General features: G+C 43.3%; 1 protein-coding gene across 2 annotated transcripts in view; it reads left to right on the forward strand.

Moving 5' to 3' along the window:
- Positions 1–24,513, forward strand: part of GRK5 (G protein-coupled receptor kinase 5) — a 153,888-nt gene that overhangs the window by 95,862 nt on the left and 33,513 nt on the right. For both annotated transcript variants that reach the window (XM_071445971.1, XM_071445972.1), the window contains one exon: positions 6,828–6,905. In XM_071445971.1, coding sequence (XP_071302072.1) covers positions 6,828–6,905 — 78 coding nt within the window. The remainder of the gene's footprint in view (positions 1–6,827; positions 6,906–24,513) is intronic.

The following is a 24,513-nucleotide window of genomic DNA, read 5'->3' on the forward strand; positions in this document are numbered from 1 at the left end:
AGCTGCTGTGAGCAATGTCTGCTGATGGGGAGGCACTGGGAGGAAAGGGAAGTTGAGAACGGACTGACAAGAGTGGATGGGGAATGTAATAATCCTAATATCCTTTACCAAGGCTTTTCATCCATAGAGTTCAGGATGCTTCACAAAGGACACCCTGATAACCACCCTGGTTTTTTCAAATAGGAGAACAGAGGCACAAAGTATACAGAAATAACTTGACTGAGGTCACTGAGAAACAAATCTGCTCCATTTTCCACCCCAGTGAGCCATCAGTTAACCCAGCCACTGAGCATCACCCCCGAGCCCTGGGGGACCTGACGCTCTTTCCCAGGCTGGCAGCACTTGGCCATGTGTCCTGCCAGCTGCTCACAGTGGAAAAGCCTCTCTGTGACTTCTTTTGCTGGGAACACGTGGAAGGGGAGGGTGTTGATCAGCCAAAAGGTGAAAAGGTACCAAAGAACAAGATGAACTTGTCACTTGTGAGTGCCCACAGGGTCTCGCTCCCTGGGTAACGCTGATAGAAGCAAAACAATGCACACCAACAGGAATAAAATTGTTTTGTTTGCACCAGGGTGAAGCTACTCTGAAGTACAGGGAAATGTGAGGATTGCACTGAAGCTGTAAATGTAACAGTCTGGAGAGGACATGTGATCTCTTAAGGTTTATGTTACTCCTGCATTACAACAGGACATCTATAGCATCACAAAAAGTGTTGGATAAAGTCTGAATCAGTTTTTAAATATTTGGAATCAACAAACAAAGGAGACTGCTGTTAATTTTTAAATTTTCAAATTTTCAAATATTATTGATTTCAAATATTATTGTTCTGTGTAAGCTTGCTCCCAGCCCATGAAAATCCCTGCATTAGGCAATATTAAGGTCAAGCAACACAGCCCTTTGCCATTAAATTGGATGATTGCTACTGAAATTTGCCCAGCGGGGTCACACTGTGTTTAGTGAGTAGTGGGATTCAAGCCAAGCCCTATGATAGGCAAAAAAAAGCCCTATAATGAGACCAGGAGTCTGAATTTACAGCCCCAATCTGAGACCACCAGGAATGGAAAACCTTTTCTAGACCACCTGCTGTAACAAGCAGGAAAAGCCAAGATCCTTCATTTTCTTTTGTCTTAGTTGTTTTTCTAACATGAGATGCAAAAATTACCTTTTGTATAATGTCAAATAAAGGGAAAAGATAAAAGGGGATAATATTTAGCCGTTCTTGAGGGACTCACAGAGCTTTTTGCACATTGAAAGGGAGGACCACCTCTCTTTTCCAGTGCCCATCTAAGTGACTTTACCAGGTGACACAGTAAGACACTGGCAGAAGCCAGCACTTGATGCCTCTCAGTATTTTATTCAGTTTTTCAACTCATGAACTCAACTGTCTGCAAGGAAAGAAGTGACTGAGGCTTCTGGGAGACAACCAGAAGCTGAGTCAGACATTTAACAACCTCTCAACATCCTTGTGAGAGACTAAGCTCTCTCACACCTTTGCTTCCAAAGGCTGGTGGAGTCATCCAGACCTTGCAGACCAGAATATGTAGAGACAAAAAAAATCCTCTCCTGACTGGACATTTATGTCAGCTGTTATGTGAAATAACTAACCTGGTCTGATGTAGCCTCCTGCAAATGTAATTATGGCAGGATTTGGGGATTTTTTTTTCTGTTAAACAGTTGTTAAGCTGCCTTCTGAAGAAAAAGGATTTGTATCACTGAATTCTGCATGCATGTAGGCATGTAGCTGTCAGTTCCCTCTGAGACCTGTGAATACCTTGACCAATTTCAACCAGTAATTGAGAGGAAAATGCTCAGAGGCATAAAGTCTCCCCATGTTTTGTGAGAGCAGTGTTTGGGTAATTAGTCACAATCGATTGCAGCCCAGACTAACACGACATGTGGTTTGTAAGCAGCAGGCCCCAGCTTTAGATGATAACAGTGATAAGAACAAAGAGATGCAGAGCTCTGCAGTACAGCACTGGTGGAGCTGTGGGTGTTTGGTTGCCACTGCTGCTGTGGGACCAGTGAGTGCCTGTCAGTGTGTGTCTGTCTGTCTGTCTGTCTGTCTGGGAAATGGAGCAACAGCAGCCCCTTCTCCCAGCTGGCAGGAGGGCTGTAAGGACAGACAGCCATCTCTTGCTGCAGATATTGTGCAAGCAAGCTCATGACAGAGGTCCTGATTGCTGAGATGAGATATGCACTGAGCTCCCACGGGGCTCTGGGGGCATCACGTGCTGGTCTGGAACCACAGAGCTCTCCCTGAATGGCTCAGCAAAGCCTGATGGAGCCATTCACATGGTGGAGCTGTGTGAGCACAAGCTGTTATCATTAGATGGAGATGGTTTGGGAGTAAATGGGCTCCTCTAGAAGCCCTTAGCCAAGGAGTCACGCACAGCCCTGAAGCGCGCTGTGCTCTGCTTACGAATATTTTAGCAACACTGGAGCTGTTGAAAGAGAGCCATCAAAATAAAGTGTGAGGGGAAATGTTTGCTGTGCCACAAGGCAGATCAGTGAGCAGGCAAGGGGCTAGCAAGATGTGCTTGCTTCTCCACAGCCAGTGCCTCCAGCACAAGAAGGTGGCAGTTCAGTTCAGCAGGGACCTCTTGCTCCTGTCCCCTTCTCATCAGCACATTCCCTGACGCTTCCTTCTCCTCTCCTGTGATTTTTATTTGTCATTAAAATGAAAGATTTAGCTTCTAAACTCCCTTTCCTGCTTCATCTACTCACATTCATAATGTGTTTTTTTTCCAAGGGAGGGCTTTTAACAATTTAATGTCGACCAGATTTAGGTTGACTGGAGGAGAACGTGGACAATTTTTGTCATTATTTTCTCTCTAATGTGAACAAGGTTACTTTATTTGCACTGGATTCACACAAAAATAGCCCTGCTGCCTCTCCAGGTTGTTTCTGCTTGTGATATTTGGGCTCAGGGGCCAGGGTGAGAGGCACAATCTCCTCGGGTGGACTTTTCAGCTGAATGCTTCACTAGACATGGCACTTACCTGGAGTGAAAGGATGAGTGAGCATCCATTTAATGCCATTTGTATAAACCCTGTCTTGCTGTTAGGGAGATTTCATTTGGTTAAGTCCCTTTTGTGGGATATAAACCATCTGTGTATGTGTGTCTTAAAGCTGTTCAAGGCTTTCCCCATCAGAAATGCCAGTTTGTTGGTATCAACAAACTCATTAACTCAAAATGTGTTTTCAAACAGTTGAAAGGGCTCTCTTTGCCCTGCCTTTAATATGAAAAATATGGTTTCAAGTTCACTTTTCATTTAGGAATGTGAGTTATTATGAATAGCTGTTTGGGGTTTGCCTTCCAGTTTTCAGTCACAGATTTTAAATCTCCAGCAGAGGCAAGTGCAAGGACAGGCAGAGCAATAACAGGGCAGAGCCTGGAGTCTGAGAAAAGACTGAGCAGAGAGATATTCTCAGATAACAGAGGAGGGAGCTGAGAAAATAGAGGTGAAAAATTGGGACTGAAATGCCAGTAACCTCCTGCAGATACTCAAAAGGTGATTCCACTGTTCCTGACTTTTACCAGGAAGCCAAAACTGCTCTGAGGGAGTGTCTGTTCCCATCTCCATCTTCTGGTGGGTACAAGGGGTGATGATTCTCTCAGCCATGCCATGCTGCTGTGGGAGAGCATCCTCTGAGATGTGCAGAGAGATCTCTTTGGATGTGTTTTTCCATTTTCACATATTTTTAGCCGTGTAGTTTCAGGAGCTCAAATAATATTTAGGTGAAAATCAGATAGTACAAAATTGATGTGTCATAATCAATGTGAGCCCCTGTGGGGTCCCTGTGCCACTGCCCTGGTAGCTCTCCATCCATCACAGGCAGCCTCCAGCCCCCAGACCTGAGCTGTCCCTGAGCCTGTGGCTGTCCCATCCCACAGCCAGGCTGGATGTTGCTCCCTTTCCCAGCTGAAGAGCATGTTTCCATCTGATCTCTCAGCCCATCCTGAGGGCAGCTGCTCCAAAGGGAAGGATGCTTTGCACTCCCACTCCTCCATCCAGCCATGGCGGCTTCTCCGTGGAAGAAGGAGCCACCAGCATAACTACTACCTCCAAAAGAGCAGCCAGAAGAAAAGCTAGCAGCAGACAGTGGCCAGCCCACATCCTCTCACCATTTGGGCTGGAGGATCTGTGCCTGCCCACAGAAGGAGCCTTCCCTGCAGCTTGTCCCACGGAGGCAGGGTGATCGTAAATCCTCCCCTCATTTATGGCCCATGAATAGGGCCCTGTCTGACCTAACCAGGGCATGGAGAAGCTATTAGACTTCAGAGCAGGGGCCTTGAAACACATGCCTGGATTCATCAAAGCAATAATGGAAAATAGTTTGTTCCGCGGATTATAAGAAATGATGTTATTTCTAGCAATTAGGGACTTGCAAACTGTGCTTTTGAGCATTGGGAAAGAAGGGGAGGTATCTTGTGATTTAAGCACAAGACCAGGAGTTGAGGACCTTGGTGGCTTCCCAGGCAGGTGGCAGAGAGAGCATGGGGACATCCCTGTCTATCTGCTGTAATCACAGGTCATGGCTGGAAATGCACCAGGGTCTGTTGCTGAATAGCTCAAAAATGGCACTGAAGGGAGAAATAATAATGAGCTTAGGGACAAAATGGAACAGGCTTCTAGTGCAGACCTGCAGTGAAATCAACACTGTGCACAGTGTGAGCTTATGGTTCCTTCTCACATCCTCACTTGTCTGTCACTTCCCACCTTCGCCGCCACCGTGTCACATTTCCTGGGAATGTCAAATGCAAGTGTAATTAAACTTTCCTTTTATTCTTTGCTGTCTATCTTGAGGCAGAACAAGATCCTCTGTACATGTATAGGTGTGCATTTAGCTCTGCATATGTTGGATCCCATCAGGAATGGAATTTAAGACATCCAGTTCTTGCTGAGTTTCTGCCTTCTGGTCTGTCCTGATTTGTTTCCTGTTGTACAGTCCTGATGGGATGTAACTGTTAGAGGTTATGTGTGGCAAAAAAGACAACAAATTTTTCAACATCTCCCTGGTTCGCTTCAAATAGGAGATGATGACTTATAATCAGGTTTTATTTGCTTGGGAGACAATATATTTTCAGAGTTTGAAAGCAAATGAAGGAGAGAGAAATCATGGAGGAAAATGCTGCTAAGATGCTCTAAGCATTTCAGAGTTTCTGTACTTTAAAAGCTGAAATGACCCATACTCAGATACCATCTAAAAGTACAGGAAATTAGATAAAAGATTTTTTTTAAACCCTTGAATTAAGTTTTATGAGAACCTAATCAGTTTCATCCCCAAAACTGTCACTTAAAAAGAAGTACTCTACTTGTGGGTTTTAGTTTTTGGTTGTTTTTTCATCATTTTTATTTGTGGCCATTATCATTTCCCAGACCAAATCAGATCATAATTCCAGATTGTTCAAGCAACCTGCCATGCCTGTGTGTAAATATGCAGCTCCAGACTTGAGCTGCAATAGCTAAATGAGCACTGGCCAGATAGGAGGGGAATAGCATTATTACTACATTGTGGTTTCCATGTCATTCCTGGGTTTGCTTAGCTGGGGTATCCATTACAGCCAGCCTGCAGATTTATTGCATCCAGCCTGGAGCAGCACATACATCTTCCAGTGGGCAATAGTTCTGAAATTTCTTCTTCCAAGTGTTTGCCAGTTCAGTCTGATTTACCTTTTTTTTTTTTTTTTTTAAGCTTCCTCCTCATTTATCATCACAGACAGCTTGTATTGGACCAGGTTATTTAATTGGCTTGGAAGGATTTTCTGGGATCCTTTTTTTAATACAGTCATGAAAGCTGTTAGGCTGTCTTCTTTTTTTTTTTTTTATTTTTTATTTAATTCTGGAAAATATTTTGACCTGAAGGCTAAAGCTTCATATCCCAAGCATTGCCAAGCAGGAATGTCCCAAAGAACTTGTTGTCATTTAGCCACTGGGGTCCCCTGAAGCACGTGTTTCCTTCAAATGTCTGCCATGGATCCAAAACTTTAGCTGAAGTGATTAATATCTTCATGGTACACACATTGTGCTTCTCTTGCTTCTACTGTAAACAAAACTCATCAGAAGTCAGTAATGCTTCAATACCTAGAGCAGTCAGAATTTTAAAATGTAGGTAGACTTTGTGTGTGAGGATGGGATGCTCCCTTTTTTAGTGCACTAGGGAAGCCAAAGAGAGTTTTGCTTATGGTGCCTCTTCCTTTAAATGGTCTCTCTTGTTTCCTCTTGGTCCTAAGAAATCTGCCTAAGAAACCAGGAGGGACAGAGCCAAGGGTCACTAACAGTGATGGGCAAGTCTCTCTGCTTTGCACAGGTATTGTTAGACCAAGGTCAAGGCATAAATACATAGAAAAGACACATTAAACAAAAAAGACAATATATGGAAGAATATATATATATATCAGTTGGCACTTGAAACACCACTGTGGCAGGTGTTAACAAATATTCACTTTCTCTACCACTCAGAGAAATAATTTTACCTTCTGTGTGCACTTTCTTTTTGAGCAAAACCAAATGAAGCCAATGTCTCTTGTCACTGAATGCTTTCTGAAAGCTGGCTTTGCAAGGTTATAAAATATAAATTATTAAATGGTATTGGTGTTAATTAAGAGACAAAGCCACAGAAGATGTGCTGCTAGGGTCTGGTCAAAATATAGTGGAAGGTTTTTAATAAGACTGTGTGTACAGGTTTTACTTCCACCAGAAAATGATATTTGTCCTTCAGATTTTTCATACAGAGTGTTTTGTTAAGGCCACATCCAAAATGAAGTTATAATGGTGAAATATGAGTGCAAATATTGACTTTTATTTTTTATATGTCTGTTCCAGGCAGAATATGAAATTGCTCCAGATGAAAAGCTGGGAGAGAAAGGAAAGGAAATCATGATGAAATACCTCACCCCAGAGGTAAGGGGCAGCCAAAGTGGCATTACTGAAGGAATTCTGCAAGGCACACCTTTACTAAACAAGGTTGTTACAGGCTTTGTAAGCCAGACTCCTAAAATTTATGGTGGCAATCTCCAGTGAATAAACCTGCAAGTCTTACACAAACAGTCAGAGAGAAAAAAAATTATAATGCAATCCAGAAATTTACTTCTAAGGATGAACTTGACTTACCAAGGGCTTAATGCATCTGTGGGTGAGCAGAGGGGCTTCTCTGGTCTCTTCTCAGTGTACAAAGCTCTGTATTGGGGGTGTAATACAAGAGACCTGTTACCAACAGATGCCCCAATCATTTCCTATCCAGCTCAGAAGTGGTGGTGGCATTTCATATTCTGTTGTGTAGAAAGCACAGGCAAAAATGGTTTTTCATAGCAGATACTGTATTTTGGTACAAAAATTCCCCCTCCTCCCCCAGCCCCATTTTCCCCAGGCTGGGCAGGGACACTCAGGACTGCCAGGGGACAGAGGGCTTGGGAGCTCAGAGGTGCTGCCACCCACCCTCGTGTCCAGGGTGGGTCCTGAGTGGCCGTGGGAAGGAGAGGAGCTCATGGGAGCAGCAGTCCACAGGGTGGCACTCCAAACAGACACACAGGATGTGCTGCTGGAATTTGGGACAGGCTGCTCTGGGACCAGCCCTTCTGGGGGGTTACAATCATTTCCTGGCCACATTTCACCTTTGCTACACAAGTCACTGCCAGTAAGCAGTAAACATCCAGCTTCAAACACAAGAGCAGCTTCAAACACAAGAGCCATCCTGGGATTTTTCCTAAGTTGCTTTCGTAAGAGTAATCAAAGACGTACAATTGCTGCTTCAACTATTTTACGAAAGTAATACATTTGACCTTCAGGAGAATTAATCACATTTTTGGCAGATGTCTTTCTAGAGGGTTTAAATGGTACAATATGTTTTGGAGGTGCAGGGGCAGAGCAGACCACTCTTTTTCCACTCAGTTATTTTCCTACAATAAACTTTGATGCATACTTTCAGTTATCTCAGGCTGCATTTTGGGATCTGGTTTCATTTACTGGGCCTGGCTAGTTTCATGTGCAGCCATTGAGCACTGCCAGTATGAGTTCCTGCTGCCCATTCATTAGGGGCATGAAGTTCCACTGCTTTTTAAATCCACCAAAATGACCTTTTGTCTTAAAATTCCTGTCAACAGAGCAACAAACTCTGAGGGAAAATATTTCCCACTGCTCCAGCTCCCATCTGGAAAGGGAGAAAGGCATTTTGCTGATAGCAGAGCTAGTGAAGTGAGGGGAGGATAGCATTGCTTCACTTCAGCCAGTCTTGCTGCAGGTTTCCAAAAGCCCTTCACTGCTGTGCAGTGGCTCTCCTGCCATCCATGGTGCAGCCAGAAGCACATGGAATAATTTAGTGAATGTGCAGTGAAGACCAAACTGAAAACTGCTGCTTCTTCATCAACAAAGAACGGTGGTGTTACAGGAAGGAAAAATACTGGGACTCCAGAGCTGGAGTTTCCATTCTCTGACGTACCCCGGACTTCTTACTTGACCTGTGTACCTGGTTTCTCAGTATGTAAAATTGGCACAGCATATTTACAGTCTGTCCTGAGACTTTTCTGGTATTTGCAAGTTACCTTAACAACTCTGAGCAGAAGGAAACTGGATGACCTCCAGTGGTCCCTTCCAACATCACCCGTTTTGTGATCCTGTGAAACACAGAGCTACTCTCCTTCACTTGCAATCTAAAACTGCCTCCCTGCTGGAGGTGCTTTAATGTCTGCATTGGTCTTGCTGCACTTTTGTTCCTTAATGAGAAACTTCTGCTTCTTCCCAGAGGGATGTGGAAACCCTGTATAGCAGAAAATACTTCCTGGAGTCAAGGGTGACTGTGCTGTGACAATGGGTTAAATACTAGACTTTCTAATAGGTGTCCCATGCAACAAATACTTAAAAAACCAGAGAAGGGCCTGGATTGATTTAATTTCATTTTAGATACCTAACTAAGGTAGTCAGGTTAGGAGTGCAGATGGTCTACTGTCCTTTCTTGTCAAGAAAGAGAAATAAGTATCTCCAAAGGACACATTTGAAGCATTAGAAGTCAATGATTGAAAGGAGACTGATGTCTGCAGTCCAAGCAGATGAATCTGGACCCAAACGTCCTAATGGAACATCATCCTGGCCAGCAAAGAAACCTTCTTTTCATTGGAATCAGCATTTCTCTATTTAATTATCAGTCCCTTGAAAGGTACAAATTGCTGCTGTTTCTGGAGTCTTCTGCTTTCAGCCGAAAGCTTCTTTTAAGTAGGTGTGTGTCTGTGCTTCAAAGAACCTGATTGTCTTGATACAAAAAAGCGTGACATACAGCTTGACTGATAGAATAAAATTACAGGTTTAGTTCTTGGACAGATAATTCAGTCTTATAATGTGAGGAGTGTTTTTCCCAGAGTGCAGGATCAGAAACACAGTGAAAACAAAAAGTAGACTTCTTGCTCTTTAATATTTATAAATGATTTTTAGCTCTTGCTTCAGTTTTTAAAGGGCATACATATTTAACATAAAACGTGTCAGTGTATCACCATTCCAAAGGGTGCTCATTTGCATAGGGAACATGCACTTCATTTAATAAAACATACACTTCTTGCACAGCAGAAAGGAAGAGAAGGCACTTTCCCAGATGAGCAGACATCCCAGCAGGACTCCCAGCCCCTTGTGACTCACAAAGTCACAGCCTGTGAGACGTCTGCCCTGAGGCCACTCAACAAACCCTGCACTTGCCAGGATGGTGGAGCAAGGAGGCACTTTCTCAAGTGATCACAATTCAGGCTCTCCACAGCTTTGGCATCCTGAACAGCCCCTACCTGCTTGTTGGAAAACTGAAATCTTAGTCCTGGTGGACAAGCAGGTCAAGCTTCTACCATGTCCCTGACCTAGAGGCAACAGCAGTGACAAATCCTGACAAACGCTGGCACCTGGAAGGAAACGTGGGTGGTTTAGGTGGAAGGAAACGTGGGTGGTTTAGGTGGAAGGAAACGTGGGTGGTTTAGATGGAAGGAAATGTGGGTGGTTTAGGTGGAAGGAAATGTGGGTGGTTTAGGTGGAAGGAAACGTGGGTGGTTTAGATGGAAGGAAAGTGGGTGGTTTAGGTGGAAGGAAATGTGGGTGGTTTGGGTGGAAGGAAACGTGGGTGGTTTAGGCCTCTCAAAGAAGAAGTACATGTGAACAACCTCCCTAAGGGTGTGGTGGAGTCCTCATCACTGGAGGTTTTCAGGATGCTCTTGGGCACTGGATCATCTCATCTAGGCTCCCTTTCCTATGAAATCTTCAAAGGTCCCTTCCATGCTGAGCTGTCCCAGGGTCCTGTGTACTCAGGCCCTAGGAAGTCAATAGCATTCCCTCTCTCTTGCCTGAAGTTCACTGAAACAGCCACATCCAACAGCCTGTTCCGAGCTCTTTGGTGGGAGGGAAATGTGAGATCTCCACACTAGGAACACCAAAATATGAGTGTTTTCATGGCTTCTGCTGCAGCTTCGCTTGAGGGGTGAGCAGGAGGGCAAAAAACCCACAGGAAGGGTGTCCTGTAGCTGAGGGAAACATTCTCTGAAGAATTATTCCTCCTCCATACACAGGAGCAGCACAATGGTTGTCACACCAGCCAGGTCATGGTTTCCTGACTAGAGTCTTGCTTCTTTAAAAAAGGCTTTAACAATTTCCATGAAAAAGACACTTAAAGCTGCCTTCTTGACTTCATAAGCCCCTAGGGCAGAAGTCCAAGCCACAGGAAGTCTGAAATTTCTGAGGTTGTGAAATATGATGGTAAAATGAATTGGTCACAAATATTTCTTCCCTGTTTTTTTTCCTAATCTCAGCAGTTGAGTGGAAAAGGTTCAGTTTTAGGTCCAGTTCCATCTGTAAATGGCTCCATTGAAGTGTTGAATTAAACTGAACCCAACCTGGCTTCATTACCTGACTGCTTCTTGTACTGGAAGAGCAAAGCGATATATTTACCTTTGTACTGCTTTTAAATTAGAGTTTTACGTCTCCATGCAGCATTTTCTCCTTCCTGCCTGACAGCTGCCATGCCTTACTCCACTAAATCACTATCCCACTATTTGCTTTTTCACTGTAAATCACCTTGAGAGACTTGAAGAGACGCTATATAAAACTAAATTGATTTGAAATGGCTCTTAAGACAGTCTCCATATGCCATTATAGTTTATATTTGGACTCAGCTGGGTACTAAAAATGTTACTGAACAGGATGTCTAATGTGTATTGTTATCCCCATTAAAATACTTCACAGAATATGAAGAACAGCAACAACATGAATTTTCTTATCTGAATTCCTGTCCAGTACCCTTTCCTCCAGGAAATGCACAGAATAAAGGCCATGTTTGCACTTTCTTTGCTGCAAGAGGTTAGCTGGGCACAGCAATAACCTCCTTACACCAGTCTGAGGCAATCAGTGGGGATTTTGGTAAACAAAACTATGTCTTTGTTTTTATGAACAATTATAGGATAAGGAAGGGAGGGAAAAGTCCCTTGAAAGGGCCTCTGGCTGATCAGCAGTGATCAGCCTTCCACTTGTCTACTGGCAAAAATGTGCCCTTCTCTCAAACCAGTTGTTTATGGAGAAGAAAGCATCTCCATAAGATGGGTAGATGAAATTAAAATTACACATGAGGCTTTTTGCTGGGCCACGTGGCTGAGCCAGGCTCCTGCTCACAGACACCTCTCCCATCTCTGTGCACCATCCCCTGTGCACCACCAGAGTTTCCTTTTGGCCATTGCTTTGATCTTTACAACAAGGACCTTTGCCTCTCTCCTTGGGATTTCTTCCCCTCCTTCCTATTTCCACCTCGAAAATAAATGCAAACTTCAGCACTTGTTCTTCTGGGTGAGTCATCTTTGCTGATCAGTGAAGTTTCATCTATCACTTCTTAATGATTCTGGCTGAATCCTGCAGGTCACACCGTACCAAGAATTGGATTCAAGTCCTGAGACCTCTTCCTCTACCTGTTTAGTTTTACTAAATGCCTCCCAGGGAACATGTTATAATTAGTTTTTGGGATGGCCAGAACAAAAGCTGAATGCCACTCTAAGGGAAGCAGTGGAAGACAGAAACATTAAGCTTCTGTAAAGCAATCTGAAGAGTTTAATGCAAGACAGAAGCTCTGTGTTTTGAAAGGTGAGCCTTCAGGGGCTGTTTTCTACATTGTTATCTTTCTCCTGCAAATTCAGCTTATGTCACTTATATCCAGCAAGTCATCTCTGTCCCCCTGTAAGCTCATTATCTTGCTGATAAAAGGCCAACACAGTATCTCTTTTCACTGGCTGCAGTGGATGGCCCCTTCAGGCTTGGTCCAGCAGTTATCTCCACAGCTAGTTTTCAAATTTTTCTAAACCCTATGCATTTCATTAATGACCCAATTGAAGAAAGCAATGAATGAGGTGCCTGTCTGTCCACAGAGTGTTACATGGGCTCGGGATGGGCCAGAATTATTTACTTGCTCAAAGCGTTATTCACTGCGTCCTTTGGGCTCCTATTAGGGGACTTTTCAGGATGCAAAATGCTTAAGTAGAAATCCTGGCATCACTTGAGCCAGGAGAATTTTGCCATTTAATTAATTACCCTGGGACTTTGCCCTTTGCCTCGATGGATTTCTCATCTCCCCTTTCTATTGACTTCACTACTCTACGAGCACCATTTTAGCCAGACATGATAGCATTACTTAGGCCTCTGCTTTGCAGCTCACATAATCAATACATAATCCAGTCTCCAGAGAAATCAATGGATAATTCCTGTTGTTGCTGCAGAGACAGCACGATCAATATCTCTGATGATCACTGTGTCTGAGCCCAGGAAAGTACCTTCTCAGTGGGCTCTCTGAAAAAGCTCATCTTCTCCAAGTTCAGTTCTGGGAAAATATCTGGGTGGCAGAATGGCAACTGTGTTCCTCAAATTAATGCTTTCTAGTCAGGATTTATTTTAATAAACATTTGTCTGTCACCGAGGCCAGGCTGTAATGTAGTGTGGTAGGGAATCTGAAAAATCACAGTGTTGCCTTGATTAGGAGTCCCTTTGCTGTGGTCTCAGGCAAAAAGGCTTTTTTCTCACGGTTTGCTTGAGTCCTATTTCCTCATCCTTTACCCACTGTTTATAATACAAATGTTAGTTAACTAAACACTTACTGAGGGCTTCTGTCTCCTGCAGTGGTGCCAAACTTGCAGGAGAGCCTGTGGAAACAACTTGGAGCCAGCCCTGCCCTGATGATGCTGCTCCAGAATGGGTCCTTGGGTGGTCCCTGTGTCCTGTCCTTGCAATGCCTTTGCTCAGACTGGTAGAAGGTCTGGCCTGGAGTCATTAACTCCTCTGGTTTTGTGCTTATCAGAGCTATTGAAGCTCTGCTTCTCTTTCCCTGCTTTTCTGGAGAGGTTACACCCCCCAGTGCTCATGCCTCCTAACTGTTTGTCATTTTTGGTCAGGAAAAGCATTGGGATGCTTTGCTCATTGAGAAGAAGCCTTCTGGCATCCCTGTGTTTGCTGGAATTGCTGTGACTTGACCCTTTGGACAATGGAAATTGGATTCCACTGGTGGATGTCAAGCACACATGTAAACCTGGCTTACATCTGCCTGTGAGGCAGGGCAGGCCCCCAGCCTGCTCCAGCTCCTCTCAGAGAGCAGCCAACCCATCCAAAAGGACTCTGCAAACAAAGAGCAGATCTGCTCAGGATTAGCTGGCAACAGGAAGGCTCTATTTTCCTCCCCTTGGCTAATGAATATGCTAATTATAGTTTCCTCCTCCCTGTTTCTGGGGTAATATTTTCCCTATCCCCTCTGCATGCCCCTCATGACTTATATTTGGTTTGTATGGATTATCCAGTGGCCAGGGAAGTTAATTCTGAAAGACTTTCAGGTCCATTCAGCTTTCCCAGAAACAGCCTGTTCTGCCTGAAAACTTTGCTCACATGGGAAAAAAGGAATCAGCCTTTTCCAGCTGTCTGGAACACTGACTTGCAAAACATCCAGGAATCTGCAGGAGATGGCTTTTGTGTGTTTGCACAGGATGACATTAAAACAGAGCTCTGGTGAGTCCAGCCTCTTGCATTCCCAGCACTTAGCCTTGGAGGCATCTGGATGGGAGACATGAGATGACTCTTTCTGCCCACTGGCTGCAGGGAGCCTGGGGAGACTCTGAGTGTCTCAGCTTTCAGGTGATTAAAGTGTGGTGAGGTGAATTCCTTGCTAGAATACATTAAATTACCTTCCATGGCATATCCACCCAGGTTTCTGTGCACAATTTCTCAGTAGTTCAGGAGTCCTTTGAAGACCTGACCTACCCAGCCCATCCATTCCCCCACTTGCTGCAACTTTGCTGGTTGGTTCAGTTTCAGATTTCTGGAACTTAAAGTGTAATGGATCAATTCATGTCTCCCTGAGCTCAGGATTCCTCTTGCTAAACTCAGAAGCAGTAACAGGGAACCCCAACAAAGCAGAGAATGAAGAGACACATGGTGAGAATGGAAATTAATCATACCTTATTTCTCAGCTGGCTCCCTTGTGATAGGAAATTAGGATTCTGGAAAAGCATCTGGAGCCTTCAGCATCTGAGTAGCCTCACAAGAACAGGTCAGGCAAATTCCAGTGAGGTGCCTGAGGCTGCCACCTTTGGCTGGGATGATGCAACAGAAGAATCAGTAAGCTGGTAGACTGTGCTAATTTAACATGGAACCAGGAATCGCAGGGTTTTAAATTTCACCAAAAAATATTTCATTTCCTTAAAATATTTCTTGATAAGTGTAAAAAGTGCGATTTTTTAAAAAGTCTTTTTACAAATTGATTTAGAAATAACCAGCATATTTAAATGGTGGATATGTGACACTTCAAGCTATTAATGTTTATTTTTTTTCCCCAGTAATCCAACAACACTGAAAAAAGGCATTTAACCTGCTTGCCAAGCTTTAGCTTGTATGCTAATTTATTTTTTTAACCAAGGCAGACTCTGACCTGAGTCAAAAATCAAACATATAGCAAGTTTATTATCCTTGCACTGATGTTGTTTGTCCAACAAGCAAAAGTGAGGAAGAGTGGAATATGCCACTGCAAACAGCATGTCATTCCCTACAATAAATGTCTTCCCTCCCAGTTCCTTGCAGATGGCTGTTACCACCTGATTGCTAATGGATTGTGTGATCAGGGTGATGTGGGAATGCCCTGTTTCCAGCAGTGATTTTGTTTGCCTTCCTGGGTGTTTCCAGTCTGTCTGTGAGTGGGCCACTGGCTCCTGCCTGATGTTTGTTTAATTTGTTTCCTAATTCTTTGCAAGACCTTCCCAGACTCTCTTTTGGGTTTTCATTATTTTCAATCAAATGTTTCCTCAGGATTTTTGACCTGCTAATTGAAAAAGTTGAGATGAAGGTAAATTCTATAGAATCCCCCCTGCAAGTGATGGCAAAATCAGCTCAGTGTGGATCAGGCTTCAGCCTGCAAGGGAAGGGTTACTCCTGTTTACAACCTTGTGTCTCAGGAGTGAATTCAAGCAGGGATCTGTTTGTTTTCCTGCAAGAGAGCCATTCAGTAACGTTGAGGTTGTAAGTGAGTGTTTATCTGTTTAGGGGTTGCTGTTTTTTGGGGGTTTTTTGTTTGTTTTTTTTTTTTTGTATGGAACAAATGACATTTGGTTTACCAGAGGAAGCCAAGCTATGACTATTGCAACATAAGGTTGCTTGCTAATGTTTAGGCCATCCATCAGTGCAGGAGGATGTTAAAAGGTAGGAAGGTCCTGATAAGAGGCTGGACACTGGATGTTGTCCAAACCTATTAAGCACATGTGACAAGAGAAAAAAACTCCCTGAGAAGAGAAGCTTTCAGAATTGTCCTGTCATGTTTGCTGCTAGTAATAGTGGGAATACATTGTTCTCCCAAAAAGCTTTATCAAATATCTGGCTGCTTGTAGCCATGGCTCTGTTGGGTTGTTAACAAAAATGGTTCTGTGACACTCCAAAGGATTGTGAGCAGCCTCACTGGGGGGTGGACAGAAAATCCTGCTTGATATCAACCTTCTCTTCTCTGTTCCTTCATCTGCCCTCCTCATCCTGCTGACAGGTTATTTCATCTGTTTCCATCCCTTAACCTGGGTGCAAAATGCTTTTAAGGCAGAAAAAGGGCAACAACAAGCAAACCAAAACTTTCCCTTCCCCTGCTTTAAAAGCAAATTTATTGAAAACTATTTCAGCTGGCAGTTTTATGAGCACCCCTCCACCAATAAACCTATTGTCTACAGAAAGGAGGAAAAATGTGTTTCTTTGGTGAAGAAACCTCTATGAGCATGTCTACAAAAAGGAGGAAAAAATGTGTTTCTTTGGTGAAGAAATCTCTATGAGCATGTTTCTAAAGAATCATTTAAGAAGTATGGGTAGAGAAGGACTAGGGTTTGAAGATCCAGGAAAATATCCTGCCAAGCACTTCTTGTGAGGCCAGATTTCTCACTAATTGAAGTCAAAAGCATATCTTGTGTGCTGACCAGTTTAGAGTCTTAAAATAAGCTGTACCAAAACCCTGTAGCTGGTTGGGATTGTGGTGAGTGTTTCTGTTTAATTGAAGAGTATAAAGTCTGCAGCTGATTCACTGGACTTGCAAAAGGAGATGATGAAGCAACTAAATTTTGTCTCATGGGACAATTTGTTATTTCAAAATTACTTTCTATGGGGCTTTGGTTGTTTAAGCTCTGGTCACCAATAGGAGCCAGGAAGAATTTTCTCCTTCTTAAGCCTAGGCAGTCTTTTCCTTTGTTGCTCCGAAACTCCTGTTGTGGTTATGCCCCCAGATTTCTCTGAATCAAATAAGTCAACATTCCAAGGAAACCACACTTTGGACAGAAGAGCTGTATGTAGGAAACATGTTGACTCACACCATTTGCATGGCAGTTGCTTGTTTGCCACTATCGGGAGCAGAAATGTGGTTTCTAGAAAGGAGCAGCTGCAAAAATGTCTGCTGAGAAGAGGAAAAAGAAGGTATAGCCAGATAGCAGGCCCTGTTACTGACTAACAGGAGAGCCAAAAAATAATTCATATACTTCCTATGCACTTGTCAGAAAGGAAACCTCAGAGGCTGCTGCTTTCCCAAGGAAGGGCACGGTTCTAGACTGCAGCTTGTATCCCAGCTCCAAAGCGGAAGGATGCTGGGAAGCCAGGGAGGAAACTTCTCCTTTTTCTGCTGCTGGGCTTGCTGAGGCACAAGAGGTAACCTGAGGAGTCCAGGGTAAGTGAGGGAGCCTGAAGCTACTCCAGATCCAGCCCCAGAGCTGAGGTGGTAGCTGGCCCTTTGTGCAGTATTAGCACAGCACCTCCAGGCCAGAACATGCTCAGCTGCTGCCTGAGGGCTCTGCTCTCTCCACTCATTGTATTTCTCTGTGTGTCAACATGTGTTTTGATAGTTTACTAGCATATGAGAGAAAACAGATTTGTCATGACTCCAGATCAGCTTGCAGCTACAAAACAAACCCCACAGCTGACAGGCACTGATGATTTGCTTCATTCAGGTACAGCAAGTGATCCTGCCCTTGGTATTGGGATTGGGCTCAATATTTTCTCTGCCACTGACCCTCTCTGTAATCCTGATGAGATATTTCATGTCTTTGGCCCCTGTTCCCATTCCCAGGGCTGGTGGGATTGGTTTGCTTTGGCTCCCATAACATGTCCATAATGCCTGGCACTACAGGCCCCCATTCTTAGGTGTCATGTCTACACACTTGTAATAGATAAATTGCTGCTAATAACACAGCTGCCTTCCATGCTCCCTGTCCACCCCACTGCCAATTCCTACATCTGTCCTCTCAAAGCAAATATTCTGGAATTATGAAGCCTTTTGCTTTACTGGTTTGCCTCATACAGACCCAAATGACTGTGGCAAGGGAAAAAAAAAGAAGTAAAAAGAAAATGCAGAAATTGATTAGTTAAAGTGTTGCAGCTGCTCCTGATGTAGAATTGGCTGTTTACCACACATACAGCTCAGACTGAATAGATAAGATCAGACACAGGGAAAGGCAAAAGAATGTTCCAAGATTTCTTTGTGTAACGCCAAAAGGCATCAGGAGACTGCGTGTGCTGTGGCAGTGCTGGGATCCTTTCCCTCACCAGGAGTGCCCAGCCTTGATTTCCCAAAATCTAAATACAACCAAGACATTCCATTTCCTCATCTGCTGCTCTCCTCTGAATTTCTTGATGGGACTCAGTGATCTTAAAGGTCTTTCCCAACCTAAAAGAACTTTGGATTCCCCCTGTCAGTCCCTTCACACTTTCCCTCAGTCAGTCCCTGGCTGCATGGTTGGAACTTCCCTGGCTGGAGCTTAGACTGCTGGATAAAGCCAGAATTTCCAGGTTTTTGTGTATGAAATATTCTTGTCTGATCATGCATCATCTCACACAAAAAAGTTCATTTTAGCCTGTTTCTGTCATCGTTTTGAGGTCTCTACTAGTAGCAAATCTGTGTGGAGATTTTCAAACAGATTATATGTGGAACATTGCTGTCAACATCTGAAAGCACACATATCATGAAGACAAATGCTTGGAAGGCAATTCGAGAGGCAGCTCAAGAAAAGTTACAGCTTGAACTTTTGTCCATTGACTGAAAGGTTTTTAATTGTTTTAAGCCAGTTTGTTGTGGAATGTTTTCATAACCTGAAACATAACATATGGTGCACGTTATTTATTTTACGCAAGTGACTTTTAAAATAACTCATCATGTTTCAGTATCAGCTGCATGCCTGAAACTTGCCAGGAAAGCAGTTGTGTTTGTGACAGAAGTTTGCATCAGGTCTATTCAATCTAAAGAGTGTGGAATCTTTCTGGTTCATACAGCCTCTATAGTGATGAGCAGTTGTGCTGTAAGACACCCTGATGACTCACATCCACTGGCAGGAGCTGGTATGAAATGAAAGCCTGCACTTCTAGGTTTCTATTCTTTATTCACTAATTGCAAGGGACAATTGGACTGATTTGAGGAATCTGAGCATCTCTAGCTTTCATTTATCTCAGTGCGACTTCTTTGATTTCAGCCACAGGTGATGATCAAATCTTCTGCAAAATACATAAACACATCTCTCAACCTCTGTGCACTCTTCTGTAAAATATTGTGAGATTGCCACCTAGCTCATGAAGACTTAATCCTGCACTGGAGATTTAGTATTCTGAGGTTCTTAGGTGAAAGTCATTATGTAAGGACGAAGAATTACCTCCGAACTATGGACCTGCTCTGTTTCTTACCAAGTCAGTCTGGCCAAACTCAATGCTTTCTCTTTTTCTGCTCTGAACTTCAGGGATCTGCAAGCCATGTCATTTATTTTTTAGGAGACAGTGATGATTGAGACAAGTCTTTGAAGCAGGATTGCTAATTTGCAGAGAAGATTCTTATTCCTTTACTCAGAGCTACAGGTTTCCTTTGGTGAGCACTCAGCAAACAAATTCCCTTCCTCATCTGTTCTCATGGCCATGCCATGTGCCTGTGCTTTGTGAAGCCCAGTGTTTTGCAAAATTATTGGTACAAAGGACTGGGAAAGGGCTCAAGAGCCTCTTGCATTGAACAGAGATCAAATACACTTAGATGATCAACAGATGTCTGAGTGCCCTCGGAGGTCTTTCAGACCTCTGAGAACAGATTCCACAATATTCATAGGCCTGTTCTTCTGCTTCCCTGTGTGAAAAATTAGAATAAAAAGCCTTCATATCCAATTAAGTGGATTTCTTCACATCATTCCCCCAGAGCAGAGCAGAATATGCAGAATAATTGATCCCTGCCCTTTTTATTAAAAACACTTCTGTATTAAAAGTCCTTTATCAAGTTTCACCCTTGTTTTTCCAGCCTAAACAGATTCTAAGATCCCTCAGTGCTTTCCTCTGGGCTTTTTTCCTAAGCGTATTTCCCAACACTCCAGGCACTTGGTGCTCTTGTCAGCTCTCTATAGGTTTCTCAAATGGTGGTGGCCCCAGCTGGATATGTCTTTAGCTGGATCCTCAACACATCAGTCCACTCTCAGTCCACTTTGTCATTTGGGCACTTGTCCCACAGGGGCACCAGTGTTACACACAATGAGCCAGCTCTGCCCACACAGGTTTGTGTTGTGGGTGCATCTGCTCTGGGCTCTGGGAATAACTGGGGACACCTTCCCACCTCACCCCAGCTCCACAGGTGTGAACCCCAGCTGCTGGGCTGCCAGGAAAATGCTTCTGTTCCTTGAAAGTGCCAATCTCTGCTTGCTGCCCACCTGCTTTCACTCCCACAGGCGTGGAGGCGACGCCTGTAGCGCACCACGTCTTGACCGAGGTCATGCAGAGTAAATGTTTGGAAATGTATCTTATCTCATAAGAAAAGCTAGAACAAATGACACATCTTCATGAAAAAGTAAAAGAGAAGGTTTTCTGAATGCCTCCCTTGGTACTGCCAGCACTTGAGCTTGTTTGATAAAGAGTTTGATTTGCTGATAGATCAACAAAAGGTCGGATCTCCCCCACACAGTCACAGGGGAAGCACTGAGAGCTGCTGTGAGTGGCATGGCAAACACATAGAGATGACTTTAGGAGAAGGTTTTTTGATGGCTGTGCTGTTCGGTGAACTCAGCAAAGACTGGGTCTTAGAGGTCTGGGTGAAATAGCCTGTAGCAAAACTTACAGAGCTGTCAGAAAAGGAGAGGCCACGTTTTAAAGTGTAGCGATGCAACATGACATTCACAATAACAGATGATGGGGAGCCACAGAGCCTGGAAGCTTTCATCTGGTCTGAATCAGTCTTTGCTACTCTTCAGTACTCCAGCGGGGTGCCAGGCCATGGGCAGCACCAGACACTGCTGCTGGACAGGGCTCTGCTGGCATCCAGAGTTTTTGTGGGCATGAACACAACTAACCCTGACAAATGTGAGATGTATCAGCTGTTCTCATGCCATTAGTGGAAAGGGAAGAGCATCTGAGAGGAGCTCTTTTATAAAGACAGAAAAAAAGACCTTTAAAAGTGGAGACTTTTCTCAGGGTGGGCTAATGGCACTCAGAAGTAACTGAATATCCATTTCTTGTTTCTCAAATAACCACTAACACAATTCCTAGTTGCATTCTTTTCTTAAAAATTAAATGGGAGAGTATCATAAAACAGAGCTATTGCTATGCCAGAAAAATATTTGTAGAGAGGTTTTCAGTTTCTGGCCATAAAAGAGAAGGTACAGGAGGTAGGAGATTTTGGTTAAAACCTGGTAAAAGTATTGTGGACTTTTGGACTACTGTTAAAATGTCTGATCAATAAGAATAATGCGATGGGAGACATTTTTGTTGTAGGATCAACTTCAGCACATCTTGTACTGCCAGGAATCTGGTTTCAGTTCCATCAGCTTTACCCTAGTGTTAATCACTTGGTTTGACTGGCATAATTTCTGATTTCATTATTGTAAGTGAGATCAAGAATCTCCTTCTTTGCCTTCAGGAAACAGAATAGCCATTAGGGGAAATATGGAACTATACTTGTAACTCCCCAGTGTTTTGTTTTGAATGCAAGAAGGTGTAACTGGTTTCTGCAGGTGTTTCTGAAGAGTTAGCAGAATATTCTTTGTCACAAGCTCAGATGTAATGGTCTTAATCAGGGTGTATGACTCTCCTAGCTGCTACAGGACATTTAATATGTTGGAAAAGGTGTCTCTGTTCCCTTGTAAAAGCCAAATTTGCTTTTACAGCCATTGCCCATAATGCAGCAGGAGAATGGTGTTAATAACCACTTCATTGTGGCTGCAGAAATCTTCTGCACCTCTCCAGGGAAGAAGCAACTTTTTCATCTGTAAATGGCCAAAGTGTTACCTTTGGAAGCTTTCACTCTTGGGATCCAAAGGCTTTCTTGCACACATAACCTGTGCTGCCTAATGGTTCTCCAGGGGAGCAAAAGTAGGTTGGTGGGTTGAGTTTTGGGTTGTAATTGTTTCTGGCTTTGTTTGAACTTCTGACGGCTGTGGGTATGCACAGCATTCACACAGGGAACGTGGCAGCCATGGCTGTTTAATGGGAGCAGTGGGAAACTGGGAAGTCTCAAGGAGATTCTCAGGAAGGATCCTCCAAAGGCTCCCTGGAGCTGCAGGCAGAGTTGGGAAGGGTTGGGTATGTTCTTCCCAGGCATGTGGTGCCCTGAACTCTGTGAAGGGCTGTAGAACAGCACAAAACGTTTTGTTGGGTCTACAGAAGCTTTGGAAATGATCAGCCTTTGGAAAAAAAAAAAAAAAAAACAAAAAACAAAAAAACCCAAACAACAATACAACCTCTGTTCCTTGTTATATAAAATAGAGTGGTCTAGGGAAGTGTTTGCACTGCACTCTAAGGCTTTAGTCCATGCACAGGATTTCAGTGAGTTCATGTCTTTACCTACCTTGATATTGTTACCTTGCTCAAGGTTGTGCAGAAGGAGTAAAGACTCAGAGGTCAGCAATGAGTGGTTTTGAAAAACCAAGTGGTGACTGTATCTCCCTCAAACTTGGAGAGAGGAATCACAGTTTGTGTCATTTGTAAATACTTCCCACATTGTCTTACTTACTATTTCTTTTGCTCATTCTTCCCCCCTTTCACTACAAGAATTTAATTTCCTCTTTATGAATAAGAGTTAGCTGATGCTTATAATTTATTTTGAAGTGTACTTTGATCTCAGACAAAGTTTGATGGGATTATTACTCTAGTAATGTGTCATGGGCATGATCTTCAACACTAACCTCAAGGCAGTTTACCTTCCACTGGGAAATGAATTCCCAATGGGAGATGAAGTTGCCTGGCATGAGTAAGAATCAGGTCACTTGGTCTAAATGACTAATTATGCAGTTTAGTACTTAGCTTTTGGATTCCTGTTTTGACCTCTAAAGGCAGAACAAGTTCCAGATGTGCTCAGCAGTAACTTCAGTTAGAGGCCTCGGTACAGATTTTACTGAAGTGCTGCTCCATTCACATCAAAAACACTCCTGGTCCACAGCAGCCCCAAAACTGTGGAGTTCAGGGGTGTTTCTGTTCCCTGTAAATCAGAGAGATGATCATCTGGAACCAGGGTTTGGACCACTGGATTCATACTGCCACCAACTTTGGGCTACCAGCGAGCATGTATGTGCAAATGTGTATCCACTGAGTGCATAAATTGTAAATTAAAGGTATTCATTCATCTGGTTTCTGGCCAAAATCAACTGAAATACTGCTAATCATTAGGCTTTTGTCCATATCTGAATATTGCTTTAAAAGCTTTTGGTTTAATCTGCTTTCCTGTCTTTTTCCCCAGGAGTTTCAGTGCTGTAGGACTGGAAAGCAGGAGGGTTTTTTTGTAGTTCTTTCATTACCTCCCTCTTGCCTCTACTTACTCTCTTGAACCAAAACTGGGACTAAGATTTTGTTGTGGGCAGGTATAGTTACCTCAGTGGTCAATCAAGCTGACAAAATCTGGCTTTGTCTCATTTTACCTTTTAGATGTTAACATGAGGGGCTGATCTACCTCTCAAAAAACCACGAGACTTCCTAATTATCAGTAATCTACTCTGTCTGTGATTAAAAGTGAGTGTTCCCTAGATATCTTTTGCTGAGGAAATGGAGGAATATATTGAGGGAATGAGGAAACATTTCAGTGAGGTCAGAGGTGTCTCCAGCACGTTCTGCAGATTGTCTGTCAGGGCTGAGCAGTGAGAGTGCATTGCACAGTGTGCACAGACAGTTCTGTAAACCATGTTCCCATTTAAAAACGTTCAAGTGGAACAAACTTACTTTTTCATGTCACAACCAGGATCATATTCACATTTCAGCAGTGGGAAGGAAAAGATAAAAGACTTAATTCAGCTTTCAACATGCTGGAGATTTTCTGTGGCTCCACCTCTGCCCCTTCCTCTGTCCTCGTTCCCAGTGTTTTTGAACTCTGCCTGCAATGCATTTCAGGGCTTGCCAAGATATCTCTGACTAGGGGTGAGTTAATGGGAACATCTGGCCAGGAATGAGGGATGATGCTCTGTGCCCCACCCACTCAGCACATCTGGTGGTTGTGGGCATGGACTTACTGAGGGACCTTGCTGAGCATTAGGGCTTCTGCAAGGAGAGAGGATTTTACCATCTATGGCTGAGTTTATTGAAAATGCCCAAATCCAATTGGTTATATAAAGGGACTTTCATGTACATGGGAGAAATGCCTATAAATAGGTGCACACACACACAAATATACACTTTGTAATATGATTACAGTATACAGTAAATGTGTAAGGATGTGAACTGCCTAAAACACTGTCTTTTTAGATAATTAGTCCCCAGAGTCCTAAACTGGTTAACCATCAAGGCATATTGCAAGAGACCTCTCTTTGGTAAGGTCTGCAGGGTTGAATATACATTCTCTCCAAAGGGAGGAGAGGATGAAAAGAGTATATGTGGTTGGTTGGCAAAGTTCCTTTTTGAAATTATTATTTTAAAGCTACTGCAATATTTTTGTCTAAGGATGAATTCAGGTGTCCAGATATTTTTGTGAACATCTTTTTTATATAGATAGATGTAGATCTGTATCAATAAGTACCAATGCTCTGCTCTTGTTTTGCTTTGCTGGTTTAAAAAAAAAAAAAAAAAAACAAAACAAAAA

The sequence above is a fragment of the Agelaius tricolor genome, unplaced genomic scaffold (genome assembly GCF_023055355.1).
Source record: "Agelaius tricolor isolate 1412-34295 unplaced genomic scaffold, bAgeTri1.0.p SCAF_22, whole genome shotgun sequence".
Classification (NCBI taxonomy): domain Eukaryota; kingdom Metazoa; phylum Chordata; class Aves; order Passeriformes; family Icteridae; genus Agelaius; species Agelaius tricolor.